The sequence below is a fragment of the Diadema antillarum genome, unplaced genomic scaffold, assembly GCF_040938485.1.
Source record: "Diadema antillarum isolate AM-2024a unplaced genomic scaffold, OU_Dant_1.0 seq00002294_RagTag, whole genome shotgun sequence".
Classification (NCBI taxonomy): Eukaryota; Metazoa; Echinodermata; class Echinoidea; order Diadematoida; family Diadematidae; genus Diadema; species Diadema antillarum.
Window position 1 is genome coordinate 100,798 of NW_027272916.1, and position 21,718 is coordinate 122,515.

The 21,718-nt window shown below is 36.9% G+C and overlaps 1 protein-coding gene across 2 annotated transcripts in view; it reads left to right on the top strand.

Annotated features, from left to right (window-relative positions):
* Window positions 1-21,251, top strand: part of LOC139714489 (NLR family CARD domain-containing protein 4-like) — a 47,443-nt gene extending 26,192 nt beyond the window's left edge. For both annotated transcript variants that reach the window (XM_071626192.1, XM_071626191.1), the window contains exons 2-5: window positions 2,839-3,155; window positions 5,832-6,124; window positions 18,925-20,525; window positions 20,952-21,251. In XM_071626192.1, the coding sequence (XP_071482293.1) occupies window positions 3,061-3,155; window positions 5,832-6,124; window positions 18,925-20,525; window positions 20,952-21,236 (2,274 nt within the window). In that variant the 5' untranslated portion in view covers window positions 2,839-3,060 and the 3' untranslated portion in view covers window positions 21,237-21,251. The remainder of the gene's footprint in view (window positions 1-2,838; window positions 3,156-5,831; window positions 6,125-18,924; window positions 20,526-20,951) is intronic.
* Window positions 21,252-21,718: the final 467 nt, after the last annotated feature.

Here is a 21,718-nt window from a genome sequence, read left to right on the forward strand (position 1 = left end):
ATATTTTTGTTTTGAAGATGTTTATTTATGTTTATCTGCAAAATAAAAAAAAACGCTTATACTGTGCATGAATTGATTACAAGGATGCATTTGATCTAATTGATATATCATCTTTATGGTATAAAAAATAATGTTGAAGATGGTACTTACGGGTAAACTGTTTACTGTCATTAAGAACATTTATGAAAGTTCTAAATCAAGTGTGGCGGTCAGGAGGGGGGATGTCGGGGGGGGGGGTAATAGTAACAATGGTGAACGACAGGGCGAAAACTTATCCTCACTTTTATTTGCCATAAACTAAATGATTTTCAAGAGTACATTAGAAAATCATGTGGTGGACTGACATAGTATTGGAAAGTGAGATTTCTGACCACCTGGATTATGATGTCAAGAAAGCTTTAAATCTTTCTTGTTCAATACTTCATGAAGACGATACAATAATTTTAGCAGAAACTCCAAAGGTGTTGCAAAAAGCTCTTGATGCTGTGGATATTTATTGTCAGACATGGCGCTTGACTGTTAATGCTAGCAAGACTAAAATTGTTATTTTCTTCCGTGGGAAGGTTGAAGAATTCGTGAATGTGTTTATGCTGGTGATCCACTTGAGGTTGTAGATGACTTTGTGTACCTTGGAGTAAAATTTGGTTATAATGGTAGTTTTAAAAAGGCACTTTCAAAACAAGTCAAACGAGCTAGAAAATGACTTTGGTAAAGGCTATTAAAGAAGTTACAGCTCCCTGTGGACATACAGTGCCATTTACTTGATCATTTTGTTTTACCTGTTTTACTCTATGGTTGTGGAGTCTGGGGTTATGAGTGCATAGACCAAATTGAAGTTTTCCATAGACAATTCTTAAGAAAAGTTTTGCTTGTGAACAAATGTACTCCTGATTGTATGGTTTGTGGTGAAATTAAACGTGGGGTATTTTTTAAACCATATTATTAAAAGTCGAATGATTGGTTTCCGGTTGAGATTGTAAAGGGAAAAGAAACCAAACACCCATGTACAATTTTGAAATGTCTTCTGCATTTACAAGAAGACATACACTCCGTCAAAATCACAATGGTTATTGTTTACATCACAAATATTTCTGATTTTGCAGGGCTAGGGAATGTGTGGTAAGCACAAGGGGGTGGATTTAGTGATGCATGAATTTCACACACTCCATAAGTTAGACTCTTAGATATGTTTAGTCAACAGTGGAGAGCAGCCACATGGTCAAATAGAATCTGTATCACAAATTACAGAATGTTTAAGGATAATTGGTTTGATGTTTCAGAAGTATTTACAGGTCATGTGTAAGAAAGATTAGTAAATTCAGGTGTCGATCCAATGGATTACCTGCTAATAAGGGCAAGTTTGATGCAAGCCTGACAGATGAATTGCATTGTACTATACTATTCTTTTGCTGATATAGGGGACGAATTTCATTATATTTTTGTTTGTTCCTTTTTCCACAAAGAGAGACTATTGTTTTTACCTAGTAGTTTGACGGCCAGTAGACCAGGTGCATTACATATGGCAAAAGTATTCAATTCAACTAATGCCTGCCATTTGAAAACTAGCCAAATTTGTCAGAATGATTATGCTTTAGTTTTCCTCAAAACCAAAGAAAGACAGTAGTTTTGCAAAAAAAAATAAGAATAAAAATAAGTAGACGTGAATGTGTGTACACGTAATGGTAGAGTAGTTAAACGTCCTTTAAGCCTCGTTTTGTAAACATGTTTATTCATATCTCTTATTTTCACATGTACATGTACATTATCACTTACATTTTTGTATTCATATAATTGTAAATTGTAATTGTAAACATGTTTGTACTCTCATACCCTGAGAGGCTGGGGGTCAAGAGAGTCAATAAAATCTTACAAATCTTACAAAACTGGTGTTGTCAGATGAACAATGCATGCACGGCTCTCAAATTTCTGAAGATGCGCCGGTAACCACCGATGAAAAAAAAATCGACGAAATCATCACAGCTATGCCTCTTTCATCGAGATGACAATAACTATAGTAGCCACCCTGTTCTGCGAGGTGGTTCACCTAAATGAAGTCCACCAATAATGATTATGGTCTGAATTCACGAAGGTGGTACAATCTTGTCCATGGTTTAAACCGTAGACAACCGTACCACCTTCGTGAATTCGGGCGTATATATCTGAGTTACGTTGTCATGGTCATGGTCTGCTTTAAATAAGCCGCCATGTTCGTATCCAACCAACACTGCGCGCATACGCGCAACAACATACACGTTATTTCACACATATCATCTTGAATATTTTTCCTTCACGTTTATACCCTATGGATAAACTGTTAAACAATATGAAAGTGTGCGTGAAAGCCAATGAGAAACAGTAGAACCAATCAACAATTAGTAAAGAACGTTACTCATATCTATTATTTTTTTATAGCTATTGTATCAATTTCTTCAAAAATCAAATTTTTATTTGCTTCATTGCTTTGGTTTTTCTTATTCTTGTTACGATATCAAACCTGATGTTGAAAAAAAAGAGGTTATGATCACTCAAGCACAAATCTGTTGCTATGCACACACCTATACACAAAGAAAAAACACACACCAGACACACAAGAGAAAAAAAAAACAAAGAGCGTCGTGAATAAAGACAGTTAGCGAATCTCAAAAGAGGACTTATTCATCACCATTATTATTATTTTTTAATCTATGTTATTGGTACTAAAATGCAGATACAAAACAAATGCCTAATCGTTTGATAAGAATATCTCCTCTTTGACACTGTGGAGACAGATACCCGCACAAATATGAATTCAACCAGTCAATGACAAATTAAACAGAGTTATGTCTTTTGTCTTTCCAGGTCATAGACTAAAAGCTTAGTGCGGTGTGGGAAGTAGTGTCCGGTAAGGTGTGATGATCAGTTCATCCATAAACCGGTCCTAGCCACGCCCTACTTCCGGTCTATTTTGGCTCACCACGTGGAACTGCCCATAACCCTGGACCTCCTCCATCTGTCTCGTCTTCATGCAATCTGGGCATCATTATCTGCGTGACCCATTTTGTCAGCACATAACAAGCAATCATGTCTGAAAAACGTGCGCTGACACATGAGAGGGAAGAACAGCCGGCCAAGGCTGCAAGGCATGTCGAGCCTCAACCCCAGTCTGATGAGAAGAGGTAAGTCATGCAATTGCCAAAGCGGGATATTTCATTCAGATAGGAACGTCTTATGGAAATCGTGACATGCATATGATGATAACTCTCAATGTTAATGCCTCGGGAGTGGATAAAAGTTTAGTGAAGTGTCCTTAAAGAATAACAAATGAGGAATAGCTAAAGTAACATCAAGTTAAAGGGGAAGGCTAGTAACTGATCAGTGGGAATCAGTGGAAATGCTGGGAGATGATTGTTCCAATCCTTATGGGATTCATTCAAGAGTTCATTGTATATCTATTGTTGTGTGAAAATGATTTGCTTCAGAATGGCCTCATATTCAAGTAATGTGCAGTTTAATGCTTCCAGGTTAGCGTCCCTGGTCAGTGACGAAACATTAATCTGCACATTACTTGAATATAAGACCGTTCTGAAGCAAATCATTTTCACACAACAATAGATATACAATGAACTCTTGAATGAATCCCATAAGGATTGGAACAATCATCTCCCAGCATTTCCACTGATTCCCACTGATCAGTTACTAGCCTTCCCCTTTAAGTTGGGTAGTAATAACTTCACTATTTCACTTCACTTAATCAATAAAAGTGGTTTTGAATAGAGTTTCACAATTTTCTTTTCTTTTTTTGGTGGGACTAATTCATTGCACAGCTAGCACGGCTTGGCAAAATAAAGCGCTCGAATAGACCCTTTACTTTGGGACCACTTTTCCAGAGTATGTGTTTTCTTTTATATAAATAGGTTATTGAAGTCCTTTTGAATTAAGTTATGCATCACTTTAAAGGTTAAAGAAGAAATCACCCAAAAATCAATAAAATTCTAAAGAAAAGAAATCCCTACAGAATGATACAGAAATAACACACACACACACACACACACACACACACACACAAATGGATAGGAAATAAGGAAGGTACGACTTTTTTCCCCATTTCCCATTTTTGGGGAAAATATTTCTTGACCAGTCCTTATGAATATTCAAATGAGCGAGCTGACGGTGAAGCACCCTACCAATTTTTTGGTATTTGTTTAATATGAAATTCGGAAAAATTTCTTATTTTTAGCTGATAGAAGCAAAAGCATGTTCTCGTACCAAGATACACATGTATATCAAAGTTAACATTTGTTCTTTTTTTCTATTTTGGGTGGCTTGAAGAGAAGTTTTATAGTTATACAGCTGGAACGTGTAAAGGGTCTCTGAGAAATGAAACTGGGACATCAAGGGGTTGTCGGAAATAAAGTGTAATCAATTGCAAATAATTGCAAATTGCAATCGATTCCGTTGCGAGGAAGATGCAATCAAATGCAAATCAATTGCAGCACGCAACTGACTGCAAGCTTGTTCAAATTGCTCTGTCCGAGATAAAAAAGAATCAAAGGAAAAAAAATAGGGTTCGCGATTTCGTGTTACTTTTGTGATGCACGGTCACACATTATTTTGTGTAGAGGGGGAAAATGATTTATGAGAAGAAACAAGGCAAGTGCTAAATTGTGTCTCGCCCATTCGCGTACAAGAAATTAATATTTTTCTAACTCCAAGAAGTTCATTGACCAGCCTATGGCCTTTGACCTTATGGTGACCTTCACGTCCCCAAGGGACATCTACCATCCACGTTTGGTCACAAAGGGACAAAGGGATCAAAAGTTATGAGCCATAATCAAAACGCGCCACAAAAACTTAACGTTTGGCCCTAAAAGTATGTTGACCCCTGTCTGTGACAGTCTTGCAAGTAAACTTTCACGTATGACCTCAAATGACCTTTAACCTTATCATGTGGCCTCTTACGGCACCATAACATGAAGGTACCCCCAGTGCATCCATCACCCAAGTTTGATTGCCATTGTAGCAACATGCGTCGAGTTACATGTGATAAGAGACTCTTGCAAGTAAACTTTAACGTACGACCTCAAATGACCTTTGACCTCATCCTGAACCTTCAACAGCACCATATCATGAAGGTACCCCCGGTGCATCTGTGAACCAAGTTTGGTTGTAATCCAAGCATCGTATGTGAAGTTATTTGTCAAAAGAGAGTCTTGCAGGTAAACTTTAACATCGGAAAAGAGAGTCTTGCACGTACTTTTAATATATGACCTCAAAATGACCTTTGACATCATCACATGACCTCCGACAACACCATTTAACATAAAGATACCCCTAGTGCTTCTATCACCCAAGTGTGGCTGCCATTGCTTCAACAGTTGCCAAGTTATGCATCATAAGAGAGTCTTGCAGGTAAACTTTAACATTTGTGACGGACGACGGACGGACGACGGACGGATGACGGACGGACGCCATTTGGATCCCTTAGTCTGACTCTCGCCTTCACCTCTGGTGGGCGAGACAAAAAAAAATCTGTCATAGCGCACCTTCACCCACCTGCATTAGTAGTATTGCTTTCGTTCAATAATCCTTTTATACCTCTGACCATTTATCCGAATGTCAGAGCCTTGATGTTCCAAGTTAATCGTCGGCAACCAGGAATAACCTGATGGGAGAGTCGCTGCCGAAAAGTTAGCTGACAAGTTCTAATCCCAATCTCCCCCCCCCCCCACATGTTTGCTAAATATGTTGATCAGCAGTTGTGATGGTACAAAAGTGATACATTGTCCAATGTACAGAGAGCTTCAATTGATCTAAAAAAAAAAACATACATGTCATTGCACAATTTATTGCAGGAGGGCTGCGGAACAGTCAAGTGATATCGACTCTTATCTGAGAGCTGTTGCCGGTAATATCACTGACAATGAAGTCATCGAGGATCTCGGGAGAGAACTGCAGTTCTCAAGGGGAGATATCCAGAATTTCATACGAACTAATTACCGTGACCATGAAATAACAAGCTATGGTACTTTCTGCATGCTTCGCAAGTGGAGTGAGAGAGTGAGTCAGTCGTCACTTCGATCGGACCTGAAAGAAGCTCTGAAGAGAGCCGAGGAACAACGGACTGCTAGGGCACATCTGCAATCCGGTGAGTCATCACACTGTTTTACCAATTAAAAGACTAGAAAAGATAAAAGTATACATCTGCAGGATATCGTTAGGAAATGAGATGTCAGGTGATCTTTCTGGAAAGAGCGACTCAGAAGACAGGCATCATATCATCAAGGCAATAGTCCTAAGTATAGTTGCCTTTCGGCCGTTGGAGAAGAAATGCTTTATTCAACCTTGTTAATAATAAGTCAGTTCGTAGTTTTACTTTGCTCATGAGCAGAAAAAGGTCATTGTACCAAAACGCATGATGGTTTTTAAATTCAGGGAGACAAGCATGTTCTGTGAAATAATGATTATTCATACAATCCTGAAACATGATACTTGCCATTACATCCACTGACTGAAAACTTGGTAATTGGCATTACGAATATAAACATGCCTTAATGCATTCAATACAAAACAAAGAGATGGATGCTTCCCCCGAGGGTTGTTTGACGGACCATTCTGGTCACCAGGGGTGTCTCACCAACGCTTGTCAGCGCCGACAACTGTCGGCGCTGACCAATTTCAGCAAAATCCTTGGTTTTGAATGGCTGAGATGCTCTGGTCACTGACTGTTACGATGGTGATTTAAGTTGTCAGCGCCGACAAACGTTGATGAAACACCCCCTGGTCTCGCTATGCATGATCATTTTTCGTTGAACACAAATTCCATAAATTGTAAAACGCCGGGCAAACTTCCCGGTACGCATTATGTTGCTTTAAATATGAGTATAGTGCCTAACCCAGTAAGAAAGTAGAAAGGTCATTTGTACGAACGTACACATGAGCTAATTACGAAATGGCTTATTGGTTATGTGGCATCTTATCGTAATTAATTTTAAAAGTGAAACTAAAATTCAGCAGCTGATTGTGCACACTGTCGTAAGCCTTTGTTATTTTCACTTTGCTGACTAATTCGCCTTGTTAAAGAAAAAATAAATAGACTTCCCTTGTTTCACTTTGATTGCTTTAAAATATTAAAATAAAAACCTTCAGGAGATGTGTAATCGTGGATCATCAATATTATTCACACACGCAAATAAGAAGCTGCGATGATAGTCCTATTTACAAATCACAAAATTAAAGAGCTCAAATTTTATAGGTATGTTTGTCTGGATGATGCAGTTTCTGGTCTGTTACTATCGTAATCATAAGTGGGCAGTTTCACCTTTCTCCCCAATAATCTCCAAAGGAAATATAATGCAAATTTATGCGCTAATTGACAAAATGAGGATCTCCTCACTGAACCTATAACAAGATAGCCGAGGATTCACTTCAAGTGTCAGTGACATGGTTCAACTTGTTACACACAATATCTCAGAAACATGACGTACGGAAACAGTGTAGATTCCGTCAATCCGCGAGCTTGCCTTGAAGTGAAATTATGTCAATTATCCAACAAACAACAGATGAAGGTTTGGCCAGGGAGGTGTTAGAAGAGGAGAGACAACTCCTGCTCTCCTTTGAAGTCATGCGCGGCACCGCTGAGAAGTTATGCGCATAACTACAGGTGGAAATCAGGTGCTTTGACAAAAGAGAGCATCAATAATAGGGACTAACGCTCTCACATCTAGAAATACTTGCCCCTACTGCATTTTGCTGTCTCTCTCTCTCTTTCAATGTGATGGCAACAATGAATTTGTGTACCTTGAATTGGAGCAGCGAATCAAAATGCGTGAAAACTGACAATTTTAACAGCAAATAGTTTAAAAGCACGCTGGTGCACGCTCTAGCGGAGTACTTTATTTGAAAGATCAAAATATCCCAGATTAAAGTATAGAAAACTAACATGCGAAAATGTGCGGATTATAGAAAAATATTATTTTTTTAAGATGGCCTAATTTTCATTTCATTTCAATTTGCGCATTACGAAGAAACTAGAAATACATGTTTATAATATTGAATTCTTTCCTAAACTACTCTTAATAAATTTTAGCATTTCATTTCAAATTTTACGGGGAAATAAAGCTTGTAATTCAACGAAAAGTGAAATGCGTTCTTCGTCTCCGAACTTCGCCTTCGGTGCAGAGCATGACTTCAAAGCGTATAGTGGAATGCTAGACATCTCATTGTAACGTTTTGAACCAAAACATATGTTTGCATGAATTACGAAGAGTTACTCTCCTTTTCTAACACCTCCCTGCTCATATCAAGGTTAGTGTTATCTGATGTATATTTCTTGAGCTAACTCAAAAGTGGGAAATGTTTTTTGTAACACTTAGTATAATGTATTATGGCCCGTTGAGTGAGGAATATAAACGAAAATTAAAAAAAAAAACTCGCTACAAAACAGATTATTGTCAGTGTAATGTATTGATGATAGGAATTCAAAAGATAAAAAAGGATATTTACATGTGCAATTCATTGCAGATATGAAAGAAAGATTGCATTGTGTGTAATGTGAATGCTGCATTTTACCACCTGTTACTTTCTGTATTTTTTTTCTTAAAATACATGACCATAAAATGTAAAATATTGATGGCACAAAGTGTCAGAATTTTGTGTGTATGTGTGTGTGATTAACCATATTCGATTTAACAGTAGTCATAGATAAAACCGATTGCAGCAGCACTAATGAATTAGAATACTTTCCAGCACGTAAAACAAAATTATGTAATACCTATAAAAATGTATCATATTGCGTTTAGCGTAAATCTTCATGGTTTGTGGAATTCAAGAACAGCACATCCATTGGACAAATTATAGAAGATAGTCAAATAACAAAAATAAAAGAAATATCAGCTCTCTACTCAGATATATGACACTCTGCCAGTCTTTAGAGTGTGACTGTATCAACATTCATGTCATTTTCTGTATCGGACTTGAACTTTTAGGCATTTGTCATTAAATATATACTATTACATTTTAATGCGGTAACAGGGTAAATTCACCAATATCCTACCTTCTGCAGCCAAAGTACATTTCTTTCGGCTTTCCTTTCCCTACAGATCTGTTTCAGTTTCAATAAAGAACTCGCCACTAATGAGAAGAGATGCAGGAATCATATTCTGTAATACCTAATTTCTTTACACTATAAGCAGACTAGTCAGAATAAGCTAGTTCGTAGTTACACTTTGCGCATGAGTAGGAAAAGGTTATTGGTACTAAAGCGCATGATGTTTTTTTTTTTTTTTTAATTCACGGAGATAAGCATCTGTCATATAATGATTATTCATGCAATCCTTGTACATGATACTTGCCATTACATCCATCTGACTACAAAACTGGTATTTGGCATTACTTATATCAACATGTTTTAATGCATTCAATACAAAAACAAAGAAATGGACGCTTCCCCCGAGGGTTGTTTGACGGACCATTCTGGTCATCTGGTCTCGCTGTGCAGGATCATTTTTTTGTTTGTTTAAGGGCAATTCCACGATAACACCGTGACAATTGTGAGTATAATTTCACTCATCAAATGCAAATAATAATCAAAATGTAACACTTGAGAAAAAATCTTTTATTGTTTATCTATGCATATCGTCATAAGCAATTTTGAAAACAAAAGAAAGGAAGAAAAACTGCTGTGGTAAATGAGTTGTGCACGATTAATTAGCACTGTGGCACCGTGACCCAAAATGGACATGGGTTTTTGTGCACTTTGTTTACAGATAAAACTCTGTGAAGTTAATGAACATTTTGATAAGTTAATCTGCTCATTGGATGTACTAGAGACTCAATGATAATAATGAAGCAAAATTTGATTAAAGAATCAATTGACAGGAAAACTATGACATAGATTTTAAATAAGTGCACCGTAACACCGTGACTGTAACACCGTGGTCTCTGAAATGTGTGTAGAAAACCTATGGAGAATCATGTTGTCTTACTTTCAGCTCATAGTGTTTCTCCATTAGGTAGAATGAAATGATGATTCATGATGAATGTTTGACATCACAGTATAACACTTCCAGATAAAACAGAAAATTATTGAAATCATAACAGATTAACAAAAATTAAAAAGTAAAGAAAAGCTTTGCACTGTAACGCCGTGACATGTACGTTTGCGCACGTTACAGTCAGGAACACTGTTCTTTCAGTAAAATATACTTTATGTTTTGAGACATAATTCACTCTGTCATCATTGAAAGCGTGTTAAATATTTCTGAGCGAACTTTTAGGATTTACAACTACTCTTTAAAAGTCCAATTTGTTTATTTAAAGATGACATACAAATTTGAAACTTTGATTTTAATACCTTTGGTCACAAAGCCAGGTGAACCCACTTAGCAATTTCAGTAGCAATAAAAAGAATCATTCAAGCAATTTGTGTGGTACAATACGCACCATAATTATTATTCTTTTTCAAAGATGTACTGGAAAATGAACATGTACATAAAACTGATTACAATGCAAATTCTCATTTATACACATAAATCCTAGTGAGTCTGGCTCTTTCTATGGTGAAACTTGTAAGATTGTGCACAGCACCATGCACAGGAAAGCAGTATTTCAGTGAGATTAACTTTTGGTGGACACATCGATCTAGCTTCAGTATGCCCTAAGTAATTCTTTAGGATACCAGGGAAGCTGCAGCAAGACTTCAGACTGTTTATCATGTTAGGAACACATTTGAGTCTCCAAAAGAAGAGTCAAACCATGTGATAAAATGGTCAATTATGATAAGAATATTAAACAAAGGGTAACTCAACTGAAACTGTTGCCTTTACCGTAATCAAAAGTTCAAAACCTTCAGAAATGTTTGCTCTGGATAGTTATGAATCTGGTAGGTGGCACAGTGGGAGTGGATAACAACTTCTATTTTAACCTACCATGTGTTCTGAGTGTTGATTGGCATATCAAACCCCATTGCATTGTAAACACGTACAGTTCTTGATTTTTTGCACAGAAAGGGTTAAAACTGCAAGTCACAGTGTTATAGTCACGGTGTTACAGTTACTGTAACACCGTGACACATTTTAATCAGCTTTAATTAATTAGCAAAATGAGATACCATCATTTTAGTACTTGTATATGGTAGCTACATGTGGTCATGATTTGGGCTATCAAAATACACCCTTTTGTGTTTGTACTTTTCAAACAATACTAAACATCCGTTTTTACCGTAACACTGTGACATTATTGATGATCGTATTTGCGATGTTCGCTGAAGCTTAACACATAGAAGATCTTTCACTTTGATGATTTGGTAATGATGTTCAACCTTTAAACTCTGAAAACAAAGGCAAAGTTTTTACTTCCTTTTTCATTTTCCCATGCTACATTCATTTAACGTCATTATATTTTTTAGATATTTATGTCAAATTTGATTACGCTGATTTTATGCGCATATTTAGCAAATTTAATGATGTAATTTCTTAACAAGACGGTCAAATATGAAAAAAATCAGTCCTTAAGCTTTCATTTGATACCAAAATGAATGAGATTTGACTATTTTGAGAATGTGATGGTCATGTCCACTTTATCGTGCAATTGCCCTTAACACGAATTCCATAAATTGTTACGCCGGGCAATCTTACCGGTACGCATTATGTTGCTTATATGAGTGAAGTGCCTAACCAACTAAGAAAATTGAAAGGTCATTTGTACAAACGTGCACATGAGCTAACTACGGATTGTCTTATAGCAAAGATATCAGAACTCTGCCGATATAATTGGGACCTTTAATTGTTTTGCGTCTGAGGAGCACAAAAAGAATACCATGGACAAATGATTCACATCAAGGTATTTGATAGATAACCAAAATTCTTATTATTCCTCTCCCCCCCCCCCCACCCACACACACGCAAAGTGTCTATGGGGTGGGGGTATCATGGAATCACTCTGAGGTCGGATGGTCGGAAGGTCGGTCTTGCACTCTGTTGCATAATTTGTAGATCGAACAGTTTTACTCCCTGTTTATTTTTTTCTCCTTTTGTTTGAGTGATTGACCTAGAATTTGGCATGTGTGACCATTATAATAGGCTGAGCAAGACACCTTTTTTATCAGTATCGAATAATACTCAAATTTATGAAATTCTTCCGTCGAGATATTTTCATTGCAACTGATTGACAAATTGACCTACATCGACGTAAATAAGCACTGAATTGATCAGTGTTTTAGGATTCATCAGGAGGTCGGAGGTTCAAATCCTGGTCGAGTATGTACGCCCATAATCTTTCATCATATGATAGCTACTACTAAAACACTGATCAATTCATTGCTTATTTACGTCGATGTAGGGCAATATGTCAATCAGTTGCAATAGTCGTTTTCACATCAGCCCGATGTTTCCAAATAGCGCGCTATTTTCTGACTTGGGAAATTAACCCGAACACGAAATAGCGCGCTATTTGATAATGTGAACACAAATCTCGAGTCGTTTTCACAAGGCGTTTTCACATCAGCCCGATAAAAATCCAAGCTCGAGATATTTTTATTTTCCCAAGTCAGAAAATAGCGCGCTATTTCGAAACATCGGGCTGATGTGAAAACGCCTAGTGAAAACATCTCGACGGAAGAATTTCATGAATTTGAATAATTACGCAGTACCCACTGCTCGCTATAAGGATTAGAACCAACACTTGCTGTCGGGCGAACTAGTTGAGATGACGCCTGTTCGGTGATCAGGGGTTCGTAGGTTCAAATCCTGCTCGAGTATGTACGCCCATAATTCTTTATCATGGCTACTACTAAAGCACTGATCAATTCAGTGCATATTTACTTCGATGTAGGGCAATTTGTCAATCAGTTGCAATCGAGTAGTACTGCTCTCACAATTTCAAAGCAATTCAATGTTCAATTCCATTGAATAATGTGTTACCATGGTAGCAGCATTTTATTATGAAAATCATGCAAAACTTTTATGGATTTAGCTAACTCTCTCATTTTATAAACATTTGACTTGAGATGGAGCACATTCAGTAATATGACTGTAATTGTGCAAAAGCACATCTTTTGTCAATGTTGAACAACACTTTTTCATGGCAAAAAGCATTTGTAACCGTGCACCACAAAACAAACAAAAAGTTGCATCCCTTGATTTTAAGCGAGGACTAAAAAAAAAAGTTAAATGATTCAACCAAGTCAATCTTGAGTTTCTCATATTTTTTGAGAGAGCTATCTTTCTTCTACATTACTCTTCAGCTTAGTATGTTAACATGAATGGGAAAGTTTTTTGTTAGCAGTTTTTCTACAACCCTTTTTTGGGGAAGAGTAGAATGATCAGGTGTGACTTAGTAGCCGCTTTTCATGTCTTGAAGTCCTTTGCACACTCTTCACTTTCAAGTCTAATAACTTTTGAAGGGATAATGCTACTGCTTTGAAAGTTAGCATTAATCATGAGCAGAATGTGCTAATAGAATATGCTCAATTTCAACTTAATCTAATAATCCCCTCATTGTTGTTGCTGCAGTGGTTTACATCCTGTGTTTTGCCCCTTTCATGGCACAGTTAGCACGGCTTGATAAAGATTAAGCGTTTGAATTGACCGTGTACTTCAGAGCCTCTTTTCTCAGTTCACACTTTTCCAGAGTGTGTGCTTTCTTTCCAGTATTTAGATAGGTTAGGGGAGTCCATTTGAATTGAAATACATCATTTTAAAGCTTAGAGTCTGCTCTTTTATGATCTGCCCTTGATCAAAAATCCATGTCTGACGATTTTTTGTTTGTTTTGTGGTCCAGGGTCACATTTTTTTTTCAAAAAAAAAAAGCATACAAACGATTTTCCGATTTAGTTAACTCCCCCAGTTTTGAACATTTGACTTGAATTTCGGCACTTGTGACAGCTGTAGTATAATCTAATTAATATGCAAATTTGATCTTTCGTCACTGTCTAATAAAATGTCGCCATGAAATAGTAGTTTTAGTTGATCATCATTATAGTCTGGCAGCCGAGGGGGCTAAGTACTTTTTCTCTGATATAGTTTTTTTCTTTGTTGATTATTCATCTTTGGGGTCTCTGCAATGATATTCAGGTGGGTGTGGAGCTCTCACCCTTGGGCAATTTTAAGTATTCAAAATGGCGTCCAAAATGGCCGCCATGAAGACTAAAGGCCAGCAAAATTGATATATCTCATTGCAAGTTGTCACTGAAACACTAGTATTTTAATTGGAACACTTATCTAAAAGACCAGTAATATTAGTATAATATCTTCAGTTGATGAGCAGATTCTAGTTGCCATGGTAACCATCAAATAATTGGAACAAACCTCCTAACAGGTTAGAAAATTGTGCAAAATACACAAAAATGTTCTTTATTTGTGCGACGTGCACAAAATATCAATTACCTGCAAACCCCTTACAAAGAAAGTCTTAATAAAATAACCAATAATCTATCCTATCTTATTTATAGTTGCCATAGCAACCTAGACTTGAATTAAACAGTGAATAAGTGCCTAAGGATTGAACTGTAGTATAGCAATGATGTGAAAATGTGACGTGTCATATTTCAGGTCTTTACATGTACTCCACATATGCCTAATGGGTTGCACATGTACCTGTACCTCCCTCTGATATACAAGTATGAAGTTGATATTTCCTGGTTGCCATGGTAACTGCTCAATGTTACTTTCAAGGACAATCCCATAACTTGCATACATATACATTGAAAAAAATGTTTGACAAAAAGTTTAGGTGGCACAAGAGTAACACCTCTGTGTAATAATTTTGGTGGATTATCTGACTGTTAGAAAACTGACTGTTGTAATAATATCATCATACAAAGTGAAATAATGTCATGGTTTTGTCAGAATATGGGAACATACATTGCAATATCACAATCTGCGTAAATATCCTAAAATCGTTCATTACGTATTATGTGGAAACAACATTTCAAAATGAAACTTCCTATGTGGTATATAGGTATATTCATGACATTGACATCAATACATACATTGTTCATAATAAACTACAGTCCTTGAGAATGAAATAATCCAGTTGGTGGTAAACATGCGTGACTAAACGTCTTACTCGCAGTTGCAGAGACCGTTATGCTGAGGATTTATTTCTATATATTCAGATGATTATTATACCACATTAATTGCGATGATCAATATAAAAACAATGTACCACATCTACTATTTCTGAATGGTATTTTTATTCTTTAATGTGGAAATGGTTGCATACAGTATAAATGTATTCATTTGGTTGCAGACAGTATAAATATATTCATTTACTGTTGTTGACTTTGATCACTAAAATCTGCTGGAATAATTTGATCTATTGCTGATATGAAATGAGTGATAATCTATTTCTTATAACACATAGTGGTAACTGCAACCAAAATTAGTTGACGAAGCCTGGGTAAAGAATGAATAAAATTTTGTTCTTGGTTCTTGAAAACTTGGTAGAGCTAGAAAACATAATAACTAGATTATAAAACAACATAATCATTTTGAGAAATTATGTGATTCAAAATTGTCCTTATCCAAACATGAACCTTCAGGGATCAGAACTACATAATGAACGCTAACTTATCTGCTGCTTCTAGGTGAAAGAAGTTACCTTGATTCAGGCGCTGGGTACACTTTAAAGCAAAAGCTGAATTGTGGACCAAAACTGACACTATCTATTGTTGCTCAAGAGCAAAGAGGAAGCTTTTTGGATTGTTTGGATGTTTTCAAATACCGATTCTTGTGTGTTATCTTTACATTATGGACTGTACGGTGCAATTTTATACATTCATAATTAAGTACGTTGCTACATTTGTTTAAAAATCACATTTTCATGATAATAACTTAAAATTTCCAAATGACCCTGACATTTTCATCTTGAATATTAGTCATTGTAAGTATGAAAAATTGATTTCCATGGCAACTCGGAGTAGGGGAGATGCAGGAGACTTGAGAAATAAGGAGGGTTGAGCCACCCCCTCAAACTTGTATTTAGAGTTCACATCAGGTGCAATCACTTGTGTCCTCTGTTGGTACAGTATAGTGTTTAACATCTCTCTCACTTTAGCACAAGCAAGCAGAGGTGGTACAGAAAGACAAAAACACAAGACATGGAAAACATCAAAAGACAGCAAAGAGTCAATTTCTGAATTTCAGGTATCTCCCTGTCTATTACTATCACATGCCAGCAATTCTTTATTCAGTGATTTATGTGTGTTGTAGTTCCCATCGTAGATTTTCATTTTGATAAATTTGATGGATGTTTGATTTGCTGATTATGGTACATTTAGGGAAATTTATGAATAGCCACCTTGATGAGAGTTGAGCCATACAGTCAGAGGAAAACTCTCCTTTGACTGTAGGGCTCAAGTTTATAAGCATTGAGGTAACCATTTTTGCGATTTTATATTCCATTTCAGAGCACCATGCCACAAAACTATGAACGAAAACTCTACAAGGGAGCTTAACAGATAATCTACCCCATTAAAAACAACCAAATAAAAGCAGAAATGTAAATAAATGTACACAAAGTAATTTTATTGAAACTCCCATTCAACGTCAATACCTTGCCTAGTCAAAGCAGTAGGACACGTGACTGTGAAAATACGGAATTATACTCTTATTCCAATTTCGATCAAATACATATTAAAAAGTAGAGCAACTAACTTTATAGAAGTTAATTTTCATCCACAAACACATGCTGCATCACGCCTAGAGGTTTAAGTGGCATGATGTGAACGTTTTGTTTCGACTGTGGAACTGTCCATTAAGAGGTTGTAAATAAAAATGTCTCCCAAGGAAATATCAGCAAATTCCTGATAGCATGAATCATCATGTATTTTACCTTTGGTGATCTTTGCTTTCAACATATACGGATATAAACAGTGTATCTACACTCATTATTCTTTGACATAACTGGTGAAATGGCATGAGAAAATGGTTCACATATAGGTCCTACTTTACTAGCCAGAATGAGTACATTTCATCCTTGCAAAGTTCATGATTTTTGTTAATTATCTTACAGTACTTGCCTGTAATTTTTATTCATGGGTCATGCATATTAATCAAACAGAGGTTGATATGATACAAGTGTAGAAGGTACAAACACTCTGAAAAGGAAAATATGTGTTTGTTATATGACTTACTTCTTTTCCTTGCTAGCTCATTCAGCCGGTAAACCCCGAAAGTAGCATCAGGAAATTATAGTTAAGCACCCCCTTTTGTTTTGTTTTTTGCTTGTCAGCTAATTAAACCAGAAGTGGCACCAGAAATATAAACTGGGTCGCCTCACTTTTAAAACATAGCGCCAGCCCTGAATGAGTGGTTAATATAAGGGATATTTAAGAATAAAGTGCATGTTATGAGTGTTTGAACTTCTTAAATTTTCAGATGGTTCTATGCTTGAATTTAAGATAAAACCAATTTTGTCAGCTAAGATTTATTTATAGCTACTTGTACGCCGATCCTTTAGTCTAATCTGTATGGGTTTATATCGTGGTTTAACTCTCAAACAAGTGGCACATGTCTTCCAAAGGTGGCTCAACTCTCCTCAAGACATGACTCAACTCTCCTTATATACACTGCAGGAGTGTTGAGCCACTTGATATTTATTTTTCTAAGAACATCTCTTTTTTTTTTTAAATTAGGCAATGACCTACAATCAAATTTCATTGGTACAAGACAGGTTTATAATTGTACTTCAATTTGGCAACAAACGCTTGTTGTAAGCTAAGGTTGATTAGGAAACATTTCCAAAAGTAGAAATAGTGGCTCAAATCTCCTGCATCTCCCCTACTTGATTTCGTAGGATTTTCTTTATGTTCTTAATTACCAGTAAACGTATAGAATTTTATGATATTTCGAGATATCCAGGGGCAATTATCTCTTCAGATGATACTCTCATGGTAACATGCATTAAACCAAGAAAAAGGCAAGTTCCCATGGCAACCATGTACTTAGCTTCTTTTGCAAATTGATAAGATTCCTATATACACAGGTTACTCATATACATTCTAAGACATCCCAGGACTATACATTCATATGTTAAATATCTTGTCTGCAACCAGCCAAAGATCAAGTATCCGTGGCAACCATCTGGTCCTTTAAGTAAAATAGTTTCTATGATTTTCTTCTAATCATTCAGGTCAACATATCCCTCATGCAACAATCGCACACACAAACCAAAATTTATATCATTTTGTACTTATCTTGTGCATTTTAGGGATTTTAAGCTAATTATTTAATGGTTACCATAGCAACTGTCTTGAAACAATTGTCAAAAATATCTTATCCAAGTTGTTGGACCTTTGGACAATTACTCCAATCCAAACATTGGTATAGTAGCATTTAAAACACATGATTACATACATTTCCTAGTTTGAGGGCTGCGTGGCGGCCATGTTGGACGCCATTTTGAATAATTAAAATTGCCCAAGGGTGAGAGCTCCACACCCACCGGAATATCATTGTAGAGACCCCAAAGATAAATAATCAACAGAGAAAAAAACTATATCAGAGAAAAAGTACTTCGGCCAAAAAATGGCTTTTGGCTGCCGGACTATTAAGGGATATTAGGAATCGGAAGCTTTCTTACGTTTTGAGAATTTGACTTGAAAGATGGCATATGTGACCAAAATGGCCAAAATGAGCAAAACCTTTCCGTCGTCAACGGGAACAATATATATTTCCGTGATGAGAACATTTTTGTCTATTAAAGTATGCAAAAATGATTCCTTTGGATTACGCCAACTCCCTTAGTTTTAAAGGGTTATTAATCACATTCAGTGATAGTTTAACATTGAATATAAGACAATCAAGCCCTTCGTGTGGTTAAAAAGCGATGATATCGATTAGGAAAATGCATTTCCAAGTCAGTTTCCATGGACGCATTTTATATAATTTCGTGTTTATTTATTTGTTTGTTTGTTTGTTTGTTTGTTTGTTTCTGATATTGCATTAGCCAGTGTTTCAGAGGGAAAATCCACATGCCTTACACCTGACGAAGTTCTGCAATTGAAAAAAGAACTGCTAAGGTATTATCAGCGCATGTGTAGCGCCGTGCGCACTTCTCCACTTTATTCCGAATCATCAATGAGTCTAGACGACATTTATACGAATCTGGCGATGTTCTCTAAAGGTATGAAGGATGAAAAAACAGACATGAAGTACGGTGATTTTATGAAACACTTGGAGAACATTTGCGCTAATAAAGAGTCGAAAAACCGTATTGTACTGTTTGGAGAGGCTGGCGTTGGCAAAACAACTTTTCTTGCTAAACTTACTTTGGACTGGGCATTGGGGAAATGCCTGGAGGCAATTGATCTCCTTTTCCTAATTCCTCTGAGGGAAATCGAGGAAAACACATCCTTTGGTGACATCATCATGGGCAAGATATCTGATGAAGTGGAATTTGATGGACCAAGAGTAGAAGAACACATTCGAAAGAACCAAAGAAAAGTGTTGATTCTCTGTGATGGTCTTGACGAATACAGCAAGGACATGGAAGAAGATGCCTTAAAAGATGATGTTATTGCTGTTCTAAGAGGCAACAAGTACAAATGCTCCCCAGTTGTTGTCACCACTCGACCGTGGAGAGCTAAGGAAATTGAATCCAATACCGAATTGGAAAAGCGATATAAATTTGTTGAAATTGAGGGCTTCAAGGAAAAAGATGTGAATTCTTACATTGCTAAATTCTTCCCCGACAACAAGGAAGCTAAAGACGGTCTCATCAGGTTAATGACAGACAAAGACAGTCTTGTGGCAGAGAATATGGCTCCTTATCCAATCTTCTGTAGCATGCTTTGTTTCATTTGGCAGAATGAAGGGAGCCGCAGTGTAATTCAAGGACTCGAAACATTCGCTCAACTCTTCAAAGAATTAATTCAGCATCTGAATGATCATTATGCTGGGAAGGAGAAAAGCCAGAAGAAGAAGGCAGAAAAGTGGAAGCAAGGCAAAGACAGTTTACAGCAGTTCGGCAAAGATGCGTTGTATTGCCTCCTTAAGAACAAGCTTGTGTTTGGGGAGGAGGACTTAACGACACGCCCAAATGACCTAAAAACCGTCTGTGAAATTGGAGTGCTTACAAGAGAGGAGCGGCTTGTTCGCAGAAGAGAAAACAACAGGAGAAGGACGGAGATTGTAGTCGAATATCAAATTCCCCACAAGTTATTCCTGGAGTTTCTGGCAGGGGAGCATCTGGCATGGCTGTATGGAAGCAACAGGGAAGAGTTCAACAGAATAAATAGCGTGGTGATGAAGGACTATTTATCGTTTGAATATCTGCTTTACTTCACCGTTGCACAAAATAAGGAAGTCGGAACGGATGTCATCATATCCTTGTGCCAGATGTATGATCCAGATATTATCCAATATGTTGATGATGATGATGATGATGATGATTATAATGCTTTCCTCATTGATGTCGCATTTGAATGCCACGAAAAGGATGCTCTGGAGCCTATGATTCCTATCCTGAATCAAGTGTCGAAGCTACGTATTGCTAGGGGACACACAGGTCGTGGATGGATCTTCGTGTATAAGGCATGTGACTACCTGGTAATTACCCGTCCTCTCCTACAGGTCATTTCATAGATTTTTGTTCTTTTCTATGAGCATTACCGATGCATTGCTGATGCGCTAGGTATGCAGTATTTAGGTAGTACTTCTTCATATTTTGACCACAATTTCTATTATTACACGATATTGCACATTTCCAGAAAGAGGCCGCCCTACGTCGCTGTGTGTCTAGGTGAATTTGGATATCATCAGGAGATCCATAGTTATGGCATTCAAATGGCATACCTATAGTAATGTTAACAAAAACTGTACAACTTTTAATACCCTGATGCTCTGATTTCCTGCTTTACCTCGAAATTTGACCTTTTGGCGTCATGTTTGATAGCTTGATACTGAACACATTATTATACGCAAATATATCTGGGAGAATTATAATGCATTCTGCTGTCTTGCTTCCATTCAAAGGCAGCACAGCGTTCAGATCACTCTCGTGTGACAAGCATGGATGGTAGCCTCGAATCTGTCAGTCAAGCTCCTGGTCGAGGCATTAGCTTACTCTCCAACCTCACATCATTGTACTTGGAAGATGCCAGACTGGATGATGACTTCTTTACAATGATGGCTTTATTGGCCCCACGATTAAAGGTAAGGTATTTTGCCATAATAATCTTACTCAATGTATTATCTAATTCGTCTTTTGCCCTTGTTAGTGTCAGTTATTTTGTTTTATGTACATGTATTAGCATTTGAAATACGTTTACCATAAGTACTGAAACATTATTATTTTTGTGTGATTAAAGATGTCCGTATCCCCAGACAACACCCATTCATTGCGGTGTACTTGAAAGCCTTCTGTAGAAGCGATATAAATCAAATTGATCAAGGGTAAAGGACAGGATGTCGTTTGCTTTTTGTAACCTAGCCATTTTTTTTTTAAACCCAGACATTCGGTAATTAATTCAACCACCTCCATGTTTTAAGATAAAATGCTTTGTTGACCATGGAATTCAAGATTGAGTTTATGTTTTCCATCTGAATCACTTTCCTGTTATTATACTTCCTAAGATACATAGATCTAGTATTACTTTCGCGGCATGAAGCTCTCGCGAATTGCCACTAGCATTCAATGCATAATGTAGAATCACGCGCATTTTACTTTCGCGACTCTTGGCTCCTCGCAAAATTTGGGAGAAAAATAATGCACGAGAAAATTCCTGAATATGAAATTCAGC